Consider the following 16,777-nt stretch of genomic DNA (forward strand, 5'->3'; position numbering starts at 1 on the left):
TTCTTTTCTTTTACAAACTGTATTGTATATTAATGTATTCTACAGGTAGTACCTGTACTGGAATCTGTGTATACGGCGTGTGGAATTCAACTTTGTGTGGCTGTATATGCAATACTGGGTACTATGGTAATCTCTCTCTCTCTCTCTGCATCTATCTAATATATATATATATATATATATATATATATATATATATATATATATATATATATATATATATATATATATATATATATATATATATATATATATATATATATATATATATATAGTGTGTGTGTGTGTGTGCGCGCGCGCGCCGGTAATTCGGTAGTTTCTGTCACGAACGAATGCATGGAATTTCTGAGTAATCTTGTTACGAACTGAATGCTTATAAAGGCATGTTTTCGTTTTACATGAAAACATATTTCAGATAATTAGTATCAAATGGTATCTGTGAAAAATACTCGGTTCAAATCCAAGTCTGTCAGAAACCGTTTAGATTGAACAAAAATGTCATTTTAGCTATTTACGAGCTCATATTATTGTGTTAAGGACATGTATTCCTTTGTAAGAACGGGAATCACGCTAAGACGTTCCGGTATGCAGTTGCTTTCTGTTTGATTTTACGTAATTTCTCTTATCCAAAAATTATTTTCTCATTTCTTGAGTCAGCTGTGTTTTATGTTTACTGTTCTTCTCAGATGCATATCTTGCCGGTTTGTTGGCATCTCTGTCTAGTATATCACTAGTATAACCAGTATATTGTATGCTTCAGTATCAACACTTCCTATATTTATTAAGAAACCCTCTAATGTCAGCTCAATGTATTTTCCACAGTGTCTACTACAGTGTAAACTTAATCAACTCACTAAAGTTACAGATTTTAGATTATACCTTATGCAACAATTAAAACAAACACACATTCTTATGTCACTTGTTTAGGCTCGAATAAACAGTAACACAAGAAAGAGTGAAAACAAAAAGCTTTGAAAATTACAATAATTTATTTCCCTGGAAAAATTCTGTAAAAATGAAAATAATATGAACTTACGGTTTTATGGAATCAAATCCAAAAATAATCCGAAAATAATCCGAGAATAAAATTCTAGAAGCCATAATAACAAAATGTTCTTCTGATTTCACGTTCGAATCCCGACGAAGAATCCAAGATGGAGGACGATGACGTATACTGCAATGTGTAATGTTGAAGTCTATAGTTCCTTGTAGAAATAAAAATTATCACTCCGCTTTCTGATAGCTGAATACATTTTTATAAACATAAAAACTGTCCCTGTTCCACAATATTATATCTCCAAAATATGGGTTAAATGGGCTTTTTAAAACGTTAACAAGTGTTACGTGATCATCTTCTGGAAATTTATAGAAGCAAATACTTTTTACCTAGTGTGACCCTGACGAAAACCAATCATTTTTAGTCTAAGAAATAAATAACAAAATTGTTAAGATCTTAAAGACAAGGTCCCATCATGACCTTGGAAACAACCAATCATTTTAAAATAAAATAGAACTTGTTTACGAAGGTTGCTACAAATTCTGAAACAAGGTCAGGATTTAGATTAACACCTGGTGTTTATAAACTAACAGTCAAGGTCTAACTATTTTCTAAAAAATTATCATCTCTAGTGAATAAATTTACATTACAATATCATGTAATGAAAAATAATAAAAACATTTAAAACTGACAATCAATTAAATTGAAATAAATTTGTATTAAATCAGATATAATTAAATCAAATATACGCAACAACATAGAAAAGTTATATGCCATAAGGTAATGACTACCTTTTTTAGGTAGGTGGGGGCTGCGAGCTTCTTTAGAGCTAAATTTTTTAATTTGATTTTCGCTTAAGAAAATTATTTTTTTCAGATAATATAATGGACATAATATGGTGTCAGTTTGCTATAAATCAGAGCATTATGTTGTTTCCCGCTATTGACAGACAGAACGTTTGTTTGAAACAGTGTCAGGGCCCGGTCTCAGAAGATTACATTGAGGTTCCCTAATAGAATTGCGGTAGTATGTGGTAGATATCGTGATATGTTTAGAAATACTGGGGTACAAACGTTTTATATATATTTAGGATGAATGTTAATTAATAGACAACTTCCATAGCTGACACTGCTTTCAAACTCAAAAAAGCATTGCTGTCCTATAATACGTCTAATACGTTTACCGCCTAACACTTATCACGGACAAAACTGTTACTTGCACCACAATATTTTATGACTGCTGAATGTATAAATTTATAATAGGTACGGAGTCTGCATGATTTAATATATAATAACTACAATGCCATTAGCGGGTAAAGGAAAGTAACATTTCCATTGGTGAGAATTTTATCACGTGATCAAAATGAATTGCGTTTATTTCTGTATGAACTGTAAGGAGAACTACTTTTCAAAGAATACCCACTTCTATAAATAGAGTCACGTGTTCAGCATAAGATAAACACTGCCAGTGAAGGCAGACACGAAGTAAGCATTAAAGGAAAAGAACATTCTAACAATTTTTTTTTTTAAATTGAATAAATTTGGCTTCCATTGGTTGAAGGACTGGTATTTTGATGACCTTATTACGATCAAACAGGACAATCCCGAATGCTATAAATAGCTACGTAACAGAAAACCCTAAACATGTATTATTACGCTCAATTAAGATTTATATTTTTTAATGATGCAAACAAAAATCATAACGAATTATTGAAATTTCAATTATAAGAGTTTAACGTTGTTTTTTCCTGAGTTTATCGTGGTATAAACTGTCAGTTGCCGACTCACACAGCTTCTATAACGCCCACAACGATAAACTCAGAAAAAACAACGTTAAACTCTTAAGCGAATTTCATTATTACATTTGAAATTTACATTAGTAGAAATATATGTTTGATTGACCTCCATTTGTTCGCTTTCTAGGTACCACGTGCAGCACTACCTGTGACAAAATCTGCTACAACGGAGGAATACTGAATGAGACGAGTTGTGTTTGCCAGTGTACGGATCACTGGTTTGGTACTCGCTGCACATCGTGTCGCAACCCGTACACCGGGCCGACATGTACAGCCTGTAAATACACTAGCTGTCTGAACTGCGGCACGTTCAACAATGCCACGTGCAGGTGTGAATGTCTACCTGGCTATGGGGGTCTTCAGTGTGAAAGTAAGTTTAGGTTCACCTAAAAATAACAAAATAAAACGTTTTATCTACAAGAGGTATAACAAACGAGCTAGACATAACCTATCACGTTGTGTGATGACCAATTAGATTCTCATATGAGTAAAGTTAAATAATATCTTGGACAAAACTAAAACAATTATATAATTGATTTTATGCATTTACTACATTCAGTTTTTCTTAACTTTAAGCTCAAATATTTTGATATTATATTTACTTGTGATAAGTTGGTGAAACTGCGTCTGTTATGAAGTTTCAGTTAAAAGTCTGTTATGCAAAAAAACTTGAATGAGACATACACTAGTATTAATTCCTCACCCCAAAGGTTTTTATCCCCTACCTAGTTTAAAAACAAAAAGCATCAAGGTCAAATTAAGTGCACAGGATATAGACATTTCATTATTCAAGTTACAATTTCTTACCTGATTTATCGTCAGGTGGCCCCTAATATTGTCACCAGGTGGTCCCAAATATTATCATATTGTTCACGTTTCAAACCAAATTGCCAAACTGAAGTTGTCATTTTAAGCAGACAGACTGCTCATTCTTTTCCGGTTCGTAGGACAATCCATTTTCAGTGAACTGTTTGTCGGTTGAATGTCTAGTTTTAATATTTCTAAAACATTTTTATAAAATAAAAAAGGTGCAAGAGAAGTAACTTCTAAAATTGTGTAAATTTCAAGGAATTATTCAGAGCCTACCGAAGACGGCTAAATACACCATCAATGTTGTCTGTAAGAATAGACTCGTCCACACAAATATGTGTACCGTGTTAGTAATGAAACTATATTTATTTAGGTTTGAACAAGATGACAGTGGTATAGATCCCTGGCAAATGAATGAAGAATGAAATGACTAAATTATGAGTTGTATGCATGTTTATCCTTGACATTTTTTTTAAAAATTTAAAAATGGAAAGGGATACAGTCTTTAAATACACCAACTGGCTGAACTGCGTCCTGTCCAAAGGGTCACAGATTGATGGCAGAAACATTTCCACAAATACAATATCCTATCTAACGAAAATTCTTGTATAAGGTTATTCTAGATAATTTGTATTGTGACCTACTTTTAAACTCATTGTGTGGTAATATGTTAATTAGTTGTATTAATTAAAACCTTTTTTAAAATTGATTTAAAGAGCCAATTCTAATATATAAATTAGGATGTGCCATGTGTATGTATGTGTGTGTGATTTGGATTTCTAACGTAGCTTTAACATTTAATCAGTCATATCGCTACGATGTCATGTCTGAAGTGTGGCATTTATAGTGATGTCTAGCACTAGGGCGTCATATGTAGCATGATGTCCCACCCAGTCACATTATCCTGACACCAGGCCGACAAATCCAAACACTGGCTTAATACTGCTGAGCGCCAAGCGAGGCACCTGTTAGTAACATTCTTATAAGCTTTTGAGTATGACTTGCCCGGAATTCGAACCCGCGACATCACGCATGCTAGGCGGTCGCTCTAATCACTAAGGTCACTGCAACGGTGTCCCTGGTGTGAACCATTGTATGCATGTTCATGCAGCGATCATACATGATCTGGTTATCTGAGATGAAGACAAAATGCAAGAACCGCTCCAGTGGCCTAGTGGTTATAGCGTCCGCCTCGGATGCGGGAGGTCGTGGGCTTGATCCCCGGCCGAGTCATACCAAAGACTTACAAAAATGGTACTTACAGCTTCCTCGTTTGGCGCTCAGCATTAAGAGGTTAGTGTTAGGACTAGTCGGCATGGTGTCAGGATAATGTGACTGGATGGGACATCATGCTACATGTCTACGGTATGATGCCCCAGTGCTGGACATCACTATAAACTGCCGCACTGCAGGCATCGTAGCGATATGACTGAAAAATTGTTAAAGCTACGTTAAAAACCCTAATCACACACACACACTCACACAAAATGCAATCCCACCCCACACCGTCGTATCATTAGCCCTATCCCGAATCCATGCAACACCAACATTTTTCGTATCTGTCTATTAGTATGTAGCAACATGCTTCTACAATCAATTTTCGCTAATTGCTATCTAATACTGATACAATGTGGAATGCACACGTTTACCTGAATGTTTTAGTTCCTAGTATCAAATTTACATGCATGTGTTGCTTGTCTTTCATTTCTCAAGTCAAATCTATTCATCAAGGTAAAGACTAATTGGGAGAACTCGAAATAAGCCTAAGCTGGTTTCTTACACTTTTGTATTTCTTGATGTGGTATTTCATAAACTTTGTTTGATTATATTTTAAATAAATGTAGTTTAGGGTTAGGACAAATAGTGTGAAGTAAATTTAGGTACGGATTATAAGGAGGTTATCTGCAAGCGTTTCGCGCATGGAATTAACTATTTAACCACGTTTCATCTAATTGTTGAAAGAATTCGTGCATACCAATGCGTACCTATCTGAACAATGTGCCGCATTCCTCTGACATATAATTAGGATGAAAAAACAGTTGTCTCACTACAATCTGCTAGCACGTGATATGCAATGGTCTTTTTCGTATCTCATTGTAGCGAATTGTAACAACACCCTGTCCACGTGTGTGACAAATGCAGCGGCCGGGAAGTGCATCACGGACAACGTCAACATGGAGACTAAATGCAACCTGGCCTGTGGATTGTGTGGTAGGTATGTTGTTATTGTCGATGTATGTAATTGCAAGATGGCATATCGATTATGTGGATGGTCTATTTATATTATCGATTTATGTAATTGTGACTTGTGGTTGTGTGGTAGGTTTAGTGTTATCATTGACCCACTGAATTACAATTCGGGATGTGAACTGTGTCGTAAATCAATTGTTACTATCGATTTGTCAAATTGTTAAGTGTTTACGCTCAGATAAACAGTAACAAAGAAAGATTGAAAACAACAAGCTTTGAAACATTTAATAAATAATTTTTTTTTCCCTGAAAAAAACCCACTATAAAAACTAAAATAAGGTTTTAAGAATCAAATCCAAAACTAATCCAAGAATAACCCACGAATTAAATTTTAGAAGTCATAGTAACGAAATGTTCTAATAAATTCAGGTTCGACTCCCGACGAAAAATCCAAGATGGATGGCAATGACGCATACTTTAGTCAGTATAGAGATGATGTGTACAGTCCATTGTGAACTACATACAACAATATTCCGGTGCTTGAATTCCGAATAAAATTTAAATAAATGTCATTGTCCACGTATTCTGTATGAACACTCAAAAATTTCCAGGAAAAAGAATTATCCTTTAGAATCCAAATAATCTGAACAAAAATTAAAATGTAATTCCCAAAATGACACAACCTTTACGTCCCAGTGTTTAGAAGCCCAGCTGAAAAAATCTCTATAAACAAAGATTATACAGTAACTTGAAATGCAAAACAGATTCCCGGATGAGGGTCAACTTCACAGAATCTTCGAGAAGTATTTACGTCTAAAAGCATGTATTCCCAGTATCACCTTGACAAAAACCAATCGTTTTACTCTAAGAATAAGATAAAAATAAAAAGTTGTTTGCTTGTCTCAGCGATTTCCGAAATCAAGGTCGGGAACTAGGTCAGCTATAGATGTTTGCAACTGAAGCCTCAAGGTCAAACTATTTTCTGAATAAATATCAAGTTCCTTGTAAACTAAACTACATTATTTTGACATATAATGACATTAAGAATTTTTTTTTTAAACTTACAAAAATTGAATTGAAAAATATTTTTTTTTATATCCAATATACGTAACAAAAATAATTTAAATTTCGCTTGAATTATAAGAAATGTTCATCTGAATTTCAGACATTATACACCCTAATATGTTACCATCAATAGGGTAAATATTTCGAAATGATCAGCAATGAAAACTTGAACACACTCAGACCAAAGCTGTAAAATACCTAGATTCCTACCAGCGTAGAATATAAATACCGGTATGTATGTATGTATGTATGTATGTATTTATACATGTATGTATTTGTGTATGAATGTATGCGTGTATGTACATTTGTCTGTCTGTCTGTCTGCCTATATGTATGTATGCATATATGTATTCGTGTATGTATGTATGTATGTATGTATGTATGTATGTGTGTATGTGTATGTGTGTTTATGTATGTATGTATGTATGTATGTATACATCCATGCATCCATGCATGGATTATAGATGAATGGATGGATGCATGCATGCATGCATGCCCGTCCGTCTGTATGTAGAAATAGGGTTGTCATTCAATCCAATCCTGGCTATACATTTTGACGTAATTTTAGTGATCCTAAAAACATTGGTAACGGAGATAAAGAGGAAAAGTTTAAAATTTATTCAAATTGAGAACATAAATCTAGCTCTTCTAAAAGGTCCATGACTTTCTCAGCACCAACTCGACCCATCCCAGGTTCCATTTGTTGACTAAATAGGCATGTCTTACGAGATGCGAAAGGGAATATCGGGTTCTGTCTACAATTCAGTGACCGTAGGGGTTCTCCCGTCCCCCACAAAAAATAGCAAAAAAGATCCGTTTACGTGCAATCTTGGAAACAATTCCGATTAGCGGTTTGACACCGTCGATATGTTTCGTTGCTGTGACTGAAAAAGTTTTCCGATCATAATTATTGTTCTAGTGTGTTGGTGAATTTCATTATGATGAAAACAGAAACGAGTTTATGCTTAGAATTTGGATGGATGGACGGACGGACGAACGGACGGACGGATGGACGGACGATAGATGGATGGAGGGATGAATGGATGGATGGACGGATATAATTTTCTGATAGTGGCCACAACGAAACTGAGTGTATTGCAATTCATTTGTTACGTTTGGATGTAGAGATAACAATTTTTTTTCTAACTTTGTGTGCTGTGCATGATGCGTGCAGTATCACAGGAACCTCAAGCGTACTGTGCCACAACGAATCTATATTCGACTGGAAACTGTTCTACAACGGTATGTACTGACATCATTTAGGTATATTTCATTTATCTTGATTTTTAATTTCTACAGTTCTTCCTTCCTTTCTTCCTTCATTCGTTCTGTTCTTATTTTTCTCTTTCTTTCTTTCTTTCTTTCTTTCGTAGTTTCGTGTTCCAATTAAGAAAGTAATTTTCTTTCTTTCTTTCTTTTTTCTTTCTTTCTTTTTCTTTCTTTCTTTCTTTCTTTTTCTTCTTTCTTTCTATCTTTATATCTTTCGTAGCTTCGTGTTCACATGTAGAAAGCCATTTTATTCTACAATATGTATTTGTAGATTTTTAAACTATAAACCCATCAAAAAGTTGAAGCAATGGTGAGAGGTTTGAAAGTGAGCACGTGGTACGTTACATTATCGTCATCATTATAGATTATACATTTATTAGAGCTACTGATGTTAATGTATTTAATGAATTAAGCCTTGAGACATTTATTTCCGCAATTAATGTTAATTTATTCAATATACCACGCCTTGAACATACATTTATTCAAGCTACCGATGTAAAGTTATTCAATAAATCAGGCCTTGAGTAGACATTTATTACCGCAATTAATGTTAATTTATTCAATATACCACGCCTTGAATATACATTTATTCAAGCTACAGATGTAAAGTTATTCAATAAATCAAGCCTTGAATAGACATTTATTACCGCAATTAATGTTAATTTATTCAATATACCACGCCTTGAATATACATTTATTCCAGCAACAGATGTAAAGTTATTCAATAAATCAAGCCTTGAATAGACATTTATTACCGCAATTAATGTTAATTTATTCAATATACCACGCCTTGAATATACATTTATTCAAGCTACAGATGTAAAGTTATTCAATAAATCAAGCCTTGAATAGACATTTATTACCGCAATTAATGTTAATTTATTCAATATACCACGCCTTGAATATACATTTATTCAAGCTACCGATGTAAAGTTATTCAATAAATCAGGCTTTGAGTAGACATTTATTAGAGCTACTTATGTTATTTGATACCATTAATCACGGCTTGAATAAACATTAATTTGAATCTACTGACATTAATTGAATCAATAAATCAGGCCTTGAGTAGACATTTATTACCGCTACTTACGTTAATTTATTCAATAAATCAGGCTTTGTGTAGACATTTATTAGAGCTACTTATGTTGTTTGATTCCATTAATCACGGCTTGAATAAACATTAATTTGAATCTACTGACATTAATTGAATCAATAAATCAGGCCTTGAGTAGACATTTATTACCGCTACTTACGTTAATTTATTCAATATACCATGCCTTGAATAGACGTTTAATAGAGCTACTGATGTTAATGTATTCAATAAATCAAGCCTTGAATAGACATTTATTACCGCTACTTACGTTAATTTATTCAGTAAATCATGCATTGAATAGACATTTATTTAGAGCTACTGATATTAAGTTATCCAATAAATCTCGCCTTGAATATACATTTATTTAGAGCTACTTTTGTTAATTTCCCAGATAAGGCCAAGATTTAAATATTGCCATCACACGTTTAAATTATTTCTTAACCATACTAAGTCCTTTGTTGAAGATTTCTATGAAATTCTCTTTACCGTTAAATGATAATCGAAACACTAATTTCTTTGACATCGCGTTTTCTGTTTCTTTAGATCAACTATTGCCGGTCACAAGTATAGCCCAAATGTCAAAATATGTGATTACTTATAATTTATCATAGATTAACGTATGTCTTGATTTTGATCACCTATAACTTATCACCGATTAACGGTGTCTCGGTACATTTTTACGTCATAAATTAATGGTCGTCTCAATACATATTTGTCTTTTTATGGTTGTAACTTGCGATATTACCTAAAATATTAGTCTCCAAGTAGACAATATTATTGATCCCAGAATGAATCTAGTAATTAACAACTAATATTTTTCAAACCATATTTTAAACAGTTTTTCAACACCGATGACTAGTTTTAGGACTTCTTGTACCCGACTTTCCTTTGAGACTTTGAAGCAGTGGTTAACATCAATAGCCATTTATATTCATATAATTTTTCTACGTTTGAACAAATGCGATCTCAGAACTTTTTCTCGAAGTATGTAGTCCAAAATCATATAACCTCAGGTACGTAAGACATAATTGGAAGGAATTACAGATTAACATGTTTATTATAATCAGTCAGAAAAATCTTGAATGAAAATGAAACCGTGTATACAAGTGTTGATTTTGCTTTGCCACCGATTGGCAGTACGCGTAGATCATAAACCAGACCAAAAGAAGAATTAATTAAATTTAATTTTTCACTTACAATCTGAAGTAAGCTGCCATGGTCTGCCAAAAATATCTCGTGTTTCTAGTAAGAAAAGTAATTTCCGGTAATGAAATGTTCATTTTTCTTAGTGTCCTTGGGCGTCTTTTTCCTGTGAAAATTGCCAGTGTGCGAGCCTGGATGGTGTATGTGACGGAAGATACGATTGTCTCGATGGATCGGACGAGTGGACAAAAACATGTTCAGGTTGTAACACAATATTGTATAGGTTATACGATACTAATAATCCCTGACTGCAGTGAACCAATTGAACTACTATAGATTTTGGTGCGATGAGCGGGAATCGAACCCACGTCTATTTGACTCGATGTTCTTACAACTGAACTACCGCGAATCCCTTTGGAAGAAGGACGAGATTATTAGTATTTTCTACGATATCACGTGTATTTAGTTGTTCACATTTGTAGTCAGGTACTAAAAATGATTGCGACTTAATTATTTTGGCATGCTGTATGCATACAGTTCTCTGTTGAATCATGACACTTGTTGAGTGGCTGCATCTTGAGAAGCCCTTGACCCTTGGTGCAAATATAGGTTTCTGTGACTTCCATTCCATATATTTGCTCAAAAGGGTGCGTGCAATGATCATGTCTTGAATCCGCTCATATTAGAATACTGAAACTTGATAATTTGATATATAATTCGTATTTATACGCCACTTCAACCTAAATGGCATACTATTGCAACCAAAGAATGTCACTGTGACCTACGTTTTATGTCATCTTGACGTGGGTTAAGTATTTGGAATTGGCTTATGACTACATATAGGTCTCCATGCCGTATATATCCTAGTCTTCATAGAAGGCCCTTTTATGACAAGGGCAAACGAAGGTAGTTCTCCGTATTTTTCTCAAGTGTCAACATTTATTATTAATGACTGTGTATTGTATATTATCAGTTACCCCCGTTAGACTATTTGTGTATTTGGTATATGTGAAATATCAGGTATTAGAAAAGTGGACTGAGTACATTTCCATGTGAAGCCTTAGTACCAGATCAAGGTAATTAGTGATGCATGAACTATGTGTATAATATTGGCCACACTGGCCGTCTCTTCAAGGTTACTCAAAGTCTCCGACTCACCGTCTTTTAAGCATGGACGGTGATAGTAAATTATGATTTTTATAAACATTAATTTGAAAGGATAAAGAAACGAAAATCCATTGTTTTGTATTCATATGATACAAAATAATATATTGTTTTTTTTTAAAAAAAATCTTTTTTGCGCCATTTATTCCCAGTCAAAAGGGGTCAATATTTTCTGGATCAAAACTACTTTAGCATGATTTTTGTTTTCTGCACGATACCTAATTCTTTGTATGACTGCGGCATGATAGTGACTGACGGAGACTACTCACATACGTCATTCACGCGCTCTGAGTCACTTTTTTTGAGCTATAGGTGTCATTTTGTAGAATCTGATGACACTTACCTCTAAATGGCGTTTATTCACTTTATTTTGCTCCTTGTCCATAAAAATCCCACTGAAAATTATTGCATAAATTCCTCGCGAAATGCTTAACGGCAAATGCAGCGATAACGTACATCGACATTTTTAGTTCAATCACTAAGCAGGGGATCCTGTTTAATCCTGTTTCTATCACGCGCTATGATGTAAAATGGAACGCATCTGCTGTTGAGAAGAAATTATAATACAAATACGAAAAGAAACACGATAATATCATTCACAAAGAATTCTTGGGAAACCACCGACAGGAAAATCACGGCAGACAAGGAGGTGAATGAAAATTGATGAATGAGATTTTTTTACGTTTTACAATATATGAGCAAATAAGGTGACGAAGTTGAGATGAGTTCATTTACTTATTTAGTCGGAATCTGTACTGCTATGCGTCCATATGCTATGAAGAAAATAAATTATTCCCATTCCCATTTCATTAGTCATTTATCTCTTCTCATAAACACCATATATTTATCCCATATTTGATTTCAGTGGACCTTTAGGTCTCATCGGAATAAACATTACTCTACTTAATTCCTATTGTTTGCATAAAGATTAGATTTTGTTGATATTTCAACATAAGCCTTGATATCCGTAAAGATTTGTTTAAACATTTTGACGGTCATCGGATTTGAAATAAGAAACTTTGATTTCCTGCAACAGAAAAAAAAAATCCCGAAATCGTCAGCAGCATAAAAGAGCGAATTAATCTGTTTTCAGCGAATAAATGTCATAACATAAAACATTTTCTTTCTTTTTGCTTCAACAGGATCACCAAGACAGACGGGCTTCATGCTCTCCCTCCTGTGTCTGCTACCAGTTGTGATCATTCTGCTCGAGCACCTCCGTTAACGAAGAACCTTCATCACTGTACATATTATGATTTTCCCCAAGAATCAAACTAATGAAACCATGATTGACTTTTTCGCTTAGTAAGGAATATTTTATTGCTGAATGTCTACTGTTCAAACTTTAAAAAAAAACTTCGTCCTTGAGTTTCACCAACAGAGTTACTCACGCATTGATCGATAAAATATACAATGAAACTATATAATATATAGTCATTTGTTTGGAGATATATGAAATCTTGGCATTTCTATGAGTTTTCCTCTATTGCAAAAATGGCACATTTAACATTGGATAAAAAACTTATGTTGCGACTGTTGAGACACAGTTTTGCAGATGTTATATTTGTTTTAGATGTGTCTGTCTAGTATAAACGAATAATTTTCTGAACAGCAATAATCTGTTTGATGCTTCGTGTCAAGAGTAGTATCATTATATTTGTCAATATATGCAGATTACGTCTTATGGAAACGGAATGAGTTACTTACATATAAATATTTATGATTTTGTACATTTACTTTCCTTTTCTGTATCTCGATTTCGTAATCGCCCTAAACCTATATCATCATTCTCCAACCGCTGTGCGTATCTTAGAAACCTTGTGACTTCACAAATGAAATCTAAAAGTCCCTCAAATAATCCATGACCTAAAAACACTGCAATTATACGGCGCGTAAACTCTTTATTGAAGGCCTGGATTTCAAAGCAAGGTTATCATCTGTCAAAACATATTACTTTGCACACAACCTGCATGAAATTCGATTCTGCAATATACACCGAATGCATATCTTAACATGAAACCGTACACATTTGCTGAAAGAATCGAACATGGCACTTTGACTATATAGGCCAGTGATGTACATCATAATTAGATAAGGCTTATGTTAAAAATTTCATTATGGACTATCAACGTTTTGGAATTTCCAGCTTTAGAGTACGATTTGTTTCCTAAAAAGTTTCGAGAATACAGGGTTTGATAGTAATGTCACATGCGCTGTTGGTGTTGCCCTTGATTGGCATAGCTTTTTGCGTCGTCCGTTCTCACTTCTCCACCTTACAAATTATGATCCAATTGTCCAAGAACATTCAGGCATGGCGAACATTCAGGACTGTATCAATATTGCGAGTCGCTAGTTTGTAAACTAAAGTTGCTGAATTTAGCAAAACCTTTCCAACGAGCCCTTTTTTAAAAATCACCATGCTGATTTTATCAAATAGGAGAGAAAGTACCATGGAATTAAAGCCTTTTATTTTGCACAAATAATGTTAATCCTACCTCAAACACGGCCTCGTTATAAGGAAATGTATGACGGTCATTTTGCCAAATAATCCTAATCCTACCTCAAACACGGCCCTCGTTATAAGGAAACTCATTAAACTTTACAGATACATTAGAAAAATGTCTGACGGTCATGAAGATAAAAACACTTTCAAATGACATCTCTAAAAATGTTGTGGTAAATTTTAACTAATTTCACGCGAGCATCCTTGCCTTTCAAACTTTCTGAAGAGATCTTGTGATCTGTCATAGAAACCAAATATACCTATCATATATGTATTCTATCCTTTCACCTTTATATAAAGTGTCTCAATTGACCATCCCACTATGATGTCATTAACAAACATTTACAAATATATAAATACTTCTAAAGACCAAGAAAAACATACTTGACCATTTTAACTAAATATGATGGGGATCCGAATGGCAACAAGTCCTACTGTCCAGTCTGCCATCTTATATCACATTTATATTACATTGTCCTTTTGGTTGTTGTCATATGCACAAATCTCTTCAGCTTGAGTAAACAGTCAAACTCAAATTTATGCCTATTTTAAAACTGTATTTTTTCAACTTTTCATAAAACAAATTTCTAAGATATAACAACAACGTTAATTTTGATAAATGGCAACCATTGAAAGTTAAGCTACGTTAATAAATGATTTTAGGATCAGCTATTAATAGTGTACGCATTAGGTGTATATTATGGAGGGTGAGCTATCTGAAGCAGATAGGGACACCTTTACTGGGGACATATTATTGACCCTTTACTGTGGACATCTTATCGACACTTTACAATTCTTGTTTTCTGTTCAATCGTCGTGCTCTTTTTGAAAAATAATTTTGTATAATTTATTGCTCACTTTACAGGCATTCAGGCCATAGAGAATCAGTATATCATTCATGGTACATAGATATTTCATGGCAATGCCATGATATAACACTTCACAAACACATGCTCTACTTTGGGTATTACACCCATAGTGACGTCAAGACGGTGACACGTCACTTGTGTCGTGTTTAAATGATCTTGAGAGTTTCATCACTCCATTTTGTAAAGCAAATCGTTAAGTTTTGGCGCGTGGTAAGGCTAATCGTACATCTGCCCTCCTTTCAAACTGGAGTGTTAAATTAGACAATATTGTAATATTTTGTGAGCTTTGCAAATCAAAAAGGAAGCTCACTTATACATGTATAGGCTACGAAATTTGCATCGCTGTTCACATAACTACTTTGGGGTTCGAGTTTTCAGTTGATTCGAATTCTTCGATGTTACAGTCAGCGTAATTCTTTTTACCGGCTAAGTAATCTAGATATGAGGACATTTTGAACGAGTTATTGAAATTTTTGCAGATTTCCAATGAAATGTGAACTTATGTACAATCCTATGTATCCTTCGTGCTTTGGAATTGATTTATGGCTCACCTGTACGAGTGATTTTGATGTTAAAGTTATTTTTAATGGTGGAGTGAAAAACAAAACTAGACGAGAAGGCGCATTTATTGAGCGGTGTTGTTTATCGCAAGATAGTTGATTGGAGCCTATATTTTAATGCTTAAGAAATTTTGGATAAATTCGTATTTTGAGCGATTATCATCGCAGGGTTGCAAAACATATTCAGGGGATAAATCTGTAAGAATACCACAAAAGCAGTTCAATATGACTATAGTTTATGAGTCAGTGACTTTGTTGAATTGTGGTTTTCTGTCGAAGTCTCGTGTACTATTCACTATTGCCAACGAAAGTTGCAGTAAGATGCAACTTCATATGATTTGTCAGTTTTATTGATTGGATATTTTGTTAGCTCAGTTTTTAAGATTTGATTCAGTATAGTACAAGATACAAGACAGTAGTGTAATTTTATAGTGTCTCGCGCAGGTGTGTGTAATATAGCTATATACCAAGATTATATCACAGCGGCTTCTATTTTATGTACTGTGATTGATTTGTTTACGTTAAATTCTCAGTCCGTATTCTTGCTCAGTAGGGCAGCCATTCATAGAATGATGAGCGTGAGATTTGCAATTTACCATTGTCGAGGATAACCAAATGCCAATGATCAGTATCACCCTAACCTGAATTTATCTTCTCTATGGAATTTTTTTTTTCTCCAAAGGATACTAAAGATCTATCATTGCTGAGTAGAATAAATGTATGTGACTTATTTTTATATATACAATGTGTTTGTGTGCCTCATTGTTTTGTTGAGTCACATTTAATGATTTTACCAGTTAGGAATGTTAATAAATTCAATTTGCACAAGCAGAGTTTCTGTTCAATAAATCAAGTTGTATGTGCAGTACTTTCCTTGCTTAATATCCTGATAATAGAACGTTCGCCTCCTGTGGTGTCTTTGAGAATTCTATTTGAATTTGCCTCTTGCATGCATAATGTTTTTAACTCTGTAATTTGCACTGCATGATCTTAGAGACAGGTAGTTATGAAGAAAAATAGTTGATTGATTAGATAAGTAGTTTTTCAAACGAAGGAAGCATTACAACGGAAAATGCAGGAAGAAAGCCAACAAAAAATACCAATTGTTGAAGGAAGCATTACAACGGAAAATGCAGGAAGAAAGCCATCAAAAAATACAAATTGTTGAAGGAAGCATTACAACGGAAAATGCAGGAAGAAAGCCAACAAAAAATACCAATTGTTGAAGGAAGCATTACAACGGAAAATGCAGGAAGAAAGCCATCAAAAAATACCAATTGTTGAAGGAAGCATTACAACGGAAAATGCAGGAAGAAAGCCAT

The 16,777-nt window shown here is 34.0% G+C and overlaps 1 protein-coding gene across 1 annotated transcript in view; it reads left to right on the forward strand.

Moving 5' to 3' along the window:
• Positions 1 to 16,273, forward strand: part of LOC149799153 (A disintegrin and metalloproteinase with thrombospondin motifs 6-like) — a 122,403-nt gene extending 106,130 nt beyond the window's left edge. The window contains exons 21-26 of the mRNA XM_089958143.1: positions 46 to 126; positions 2,917 to 3,159; positions 5,700 to 5,810; positions 8,029 to 8,096; positions 10,506 to 10,620; positions 12,666 to 16,273. Of these exons, the coding sequence (XP_089814269.1) occupies positions 46 to 126; positions 2,917 to 3,159; positions 5,700 to 5,810; positions 8,029 to 8,096; positions 10,506 to 10,620; positions 12,666 to 12,748 (701 nt within the window). The 3' untranslated portion in view covers positions 12,749 to 16,273. The remainder of the gene's footprint in view (positions 1 to 45; positions 127 to 2,916; positions 3,160 to 5,699; positions 5,811 to 8,028; positions 8,097 to 10,505; positions 10,621 to 12,665) is intronic.
• The last annotated feature ends 504 nt before the right edge of the window (positions 16,274 to 16,777 follow it).

Source organism: Sinohyriopsis cumingii, chromosome 5 (assembly GCF_028554795.1).
Source record: "Sinohyriopsis cumingii isolate HCF-2022 chromosome 5, ASM2855479v2, whole genome shotgun sequence".
NCBI classification, from domain to species: domain Eukaryota; kingdom Metazoa; phylum Mollusca; class Bivalvia; order Unionida; family Unionidae; genus Sinohyriopsis; species Sinohyriopsis cumingii.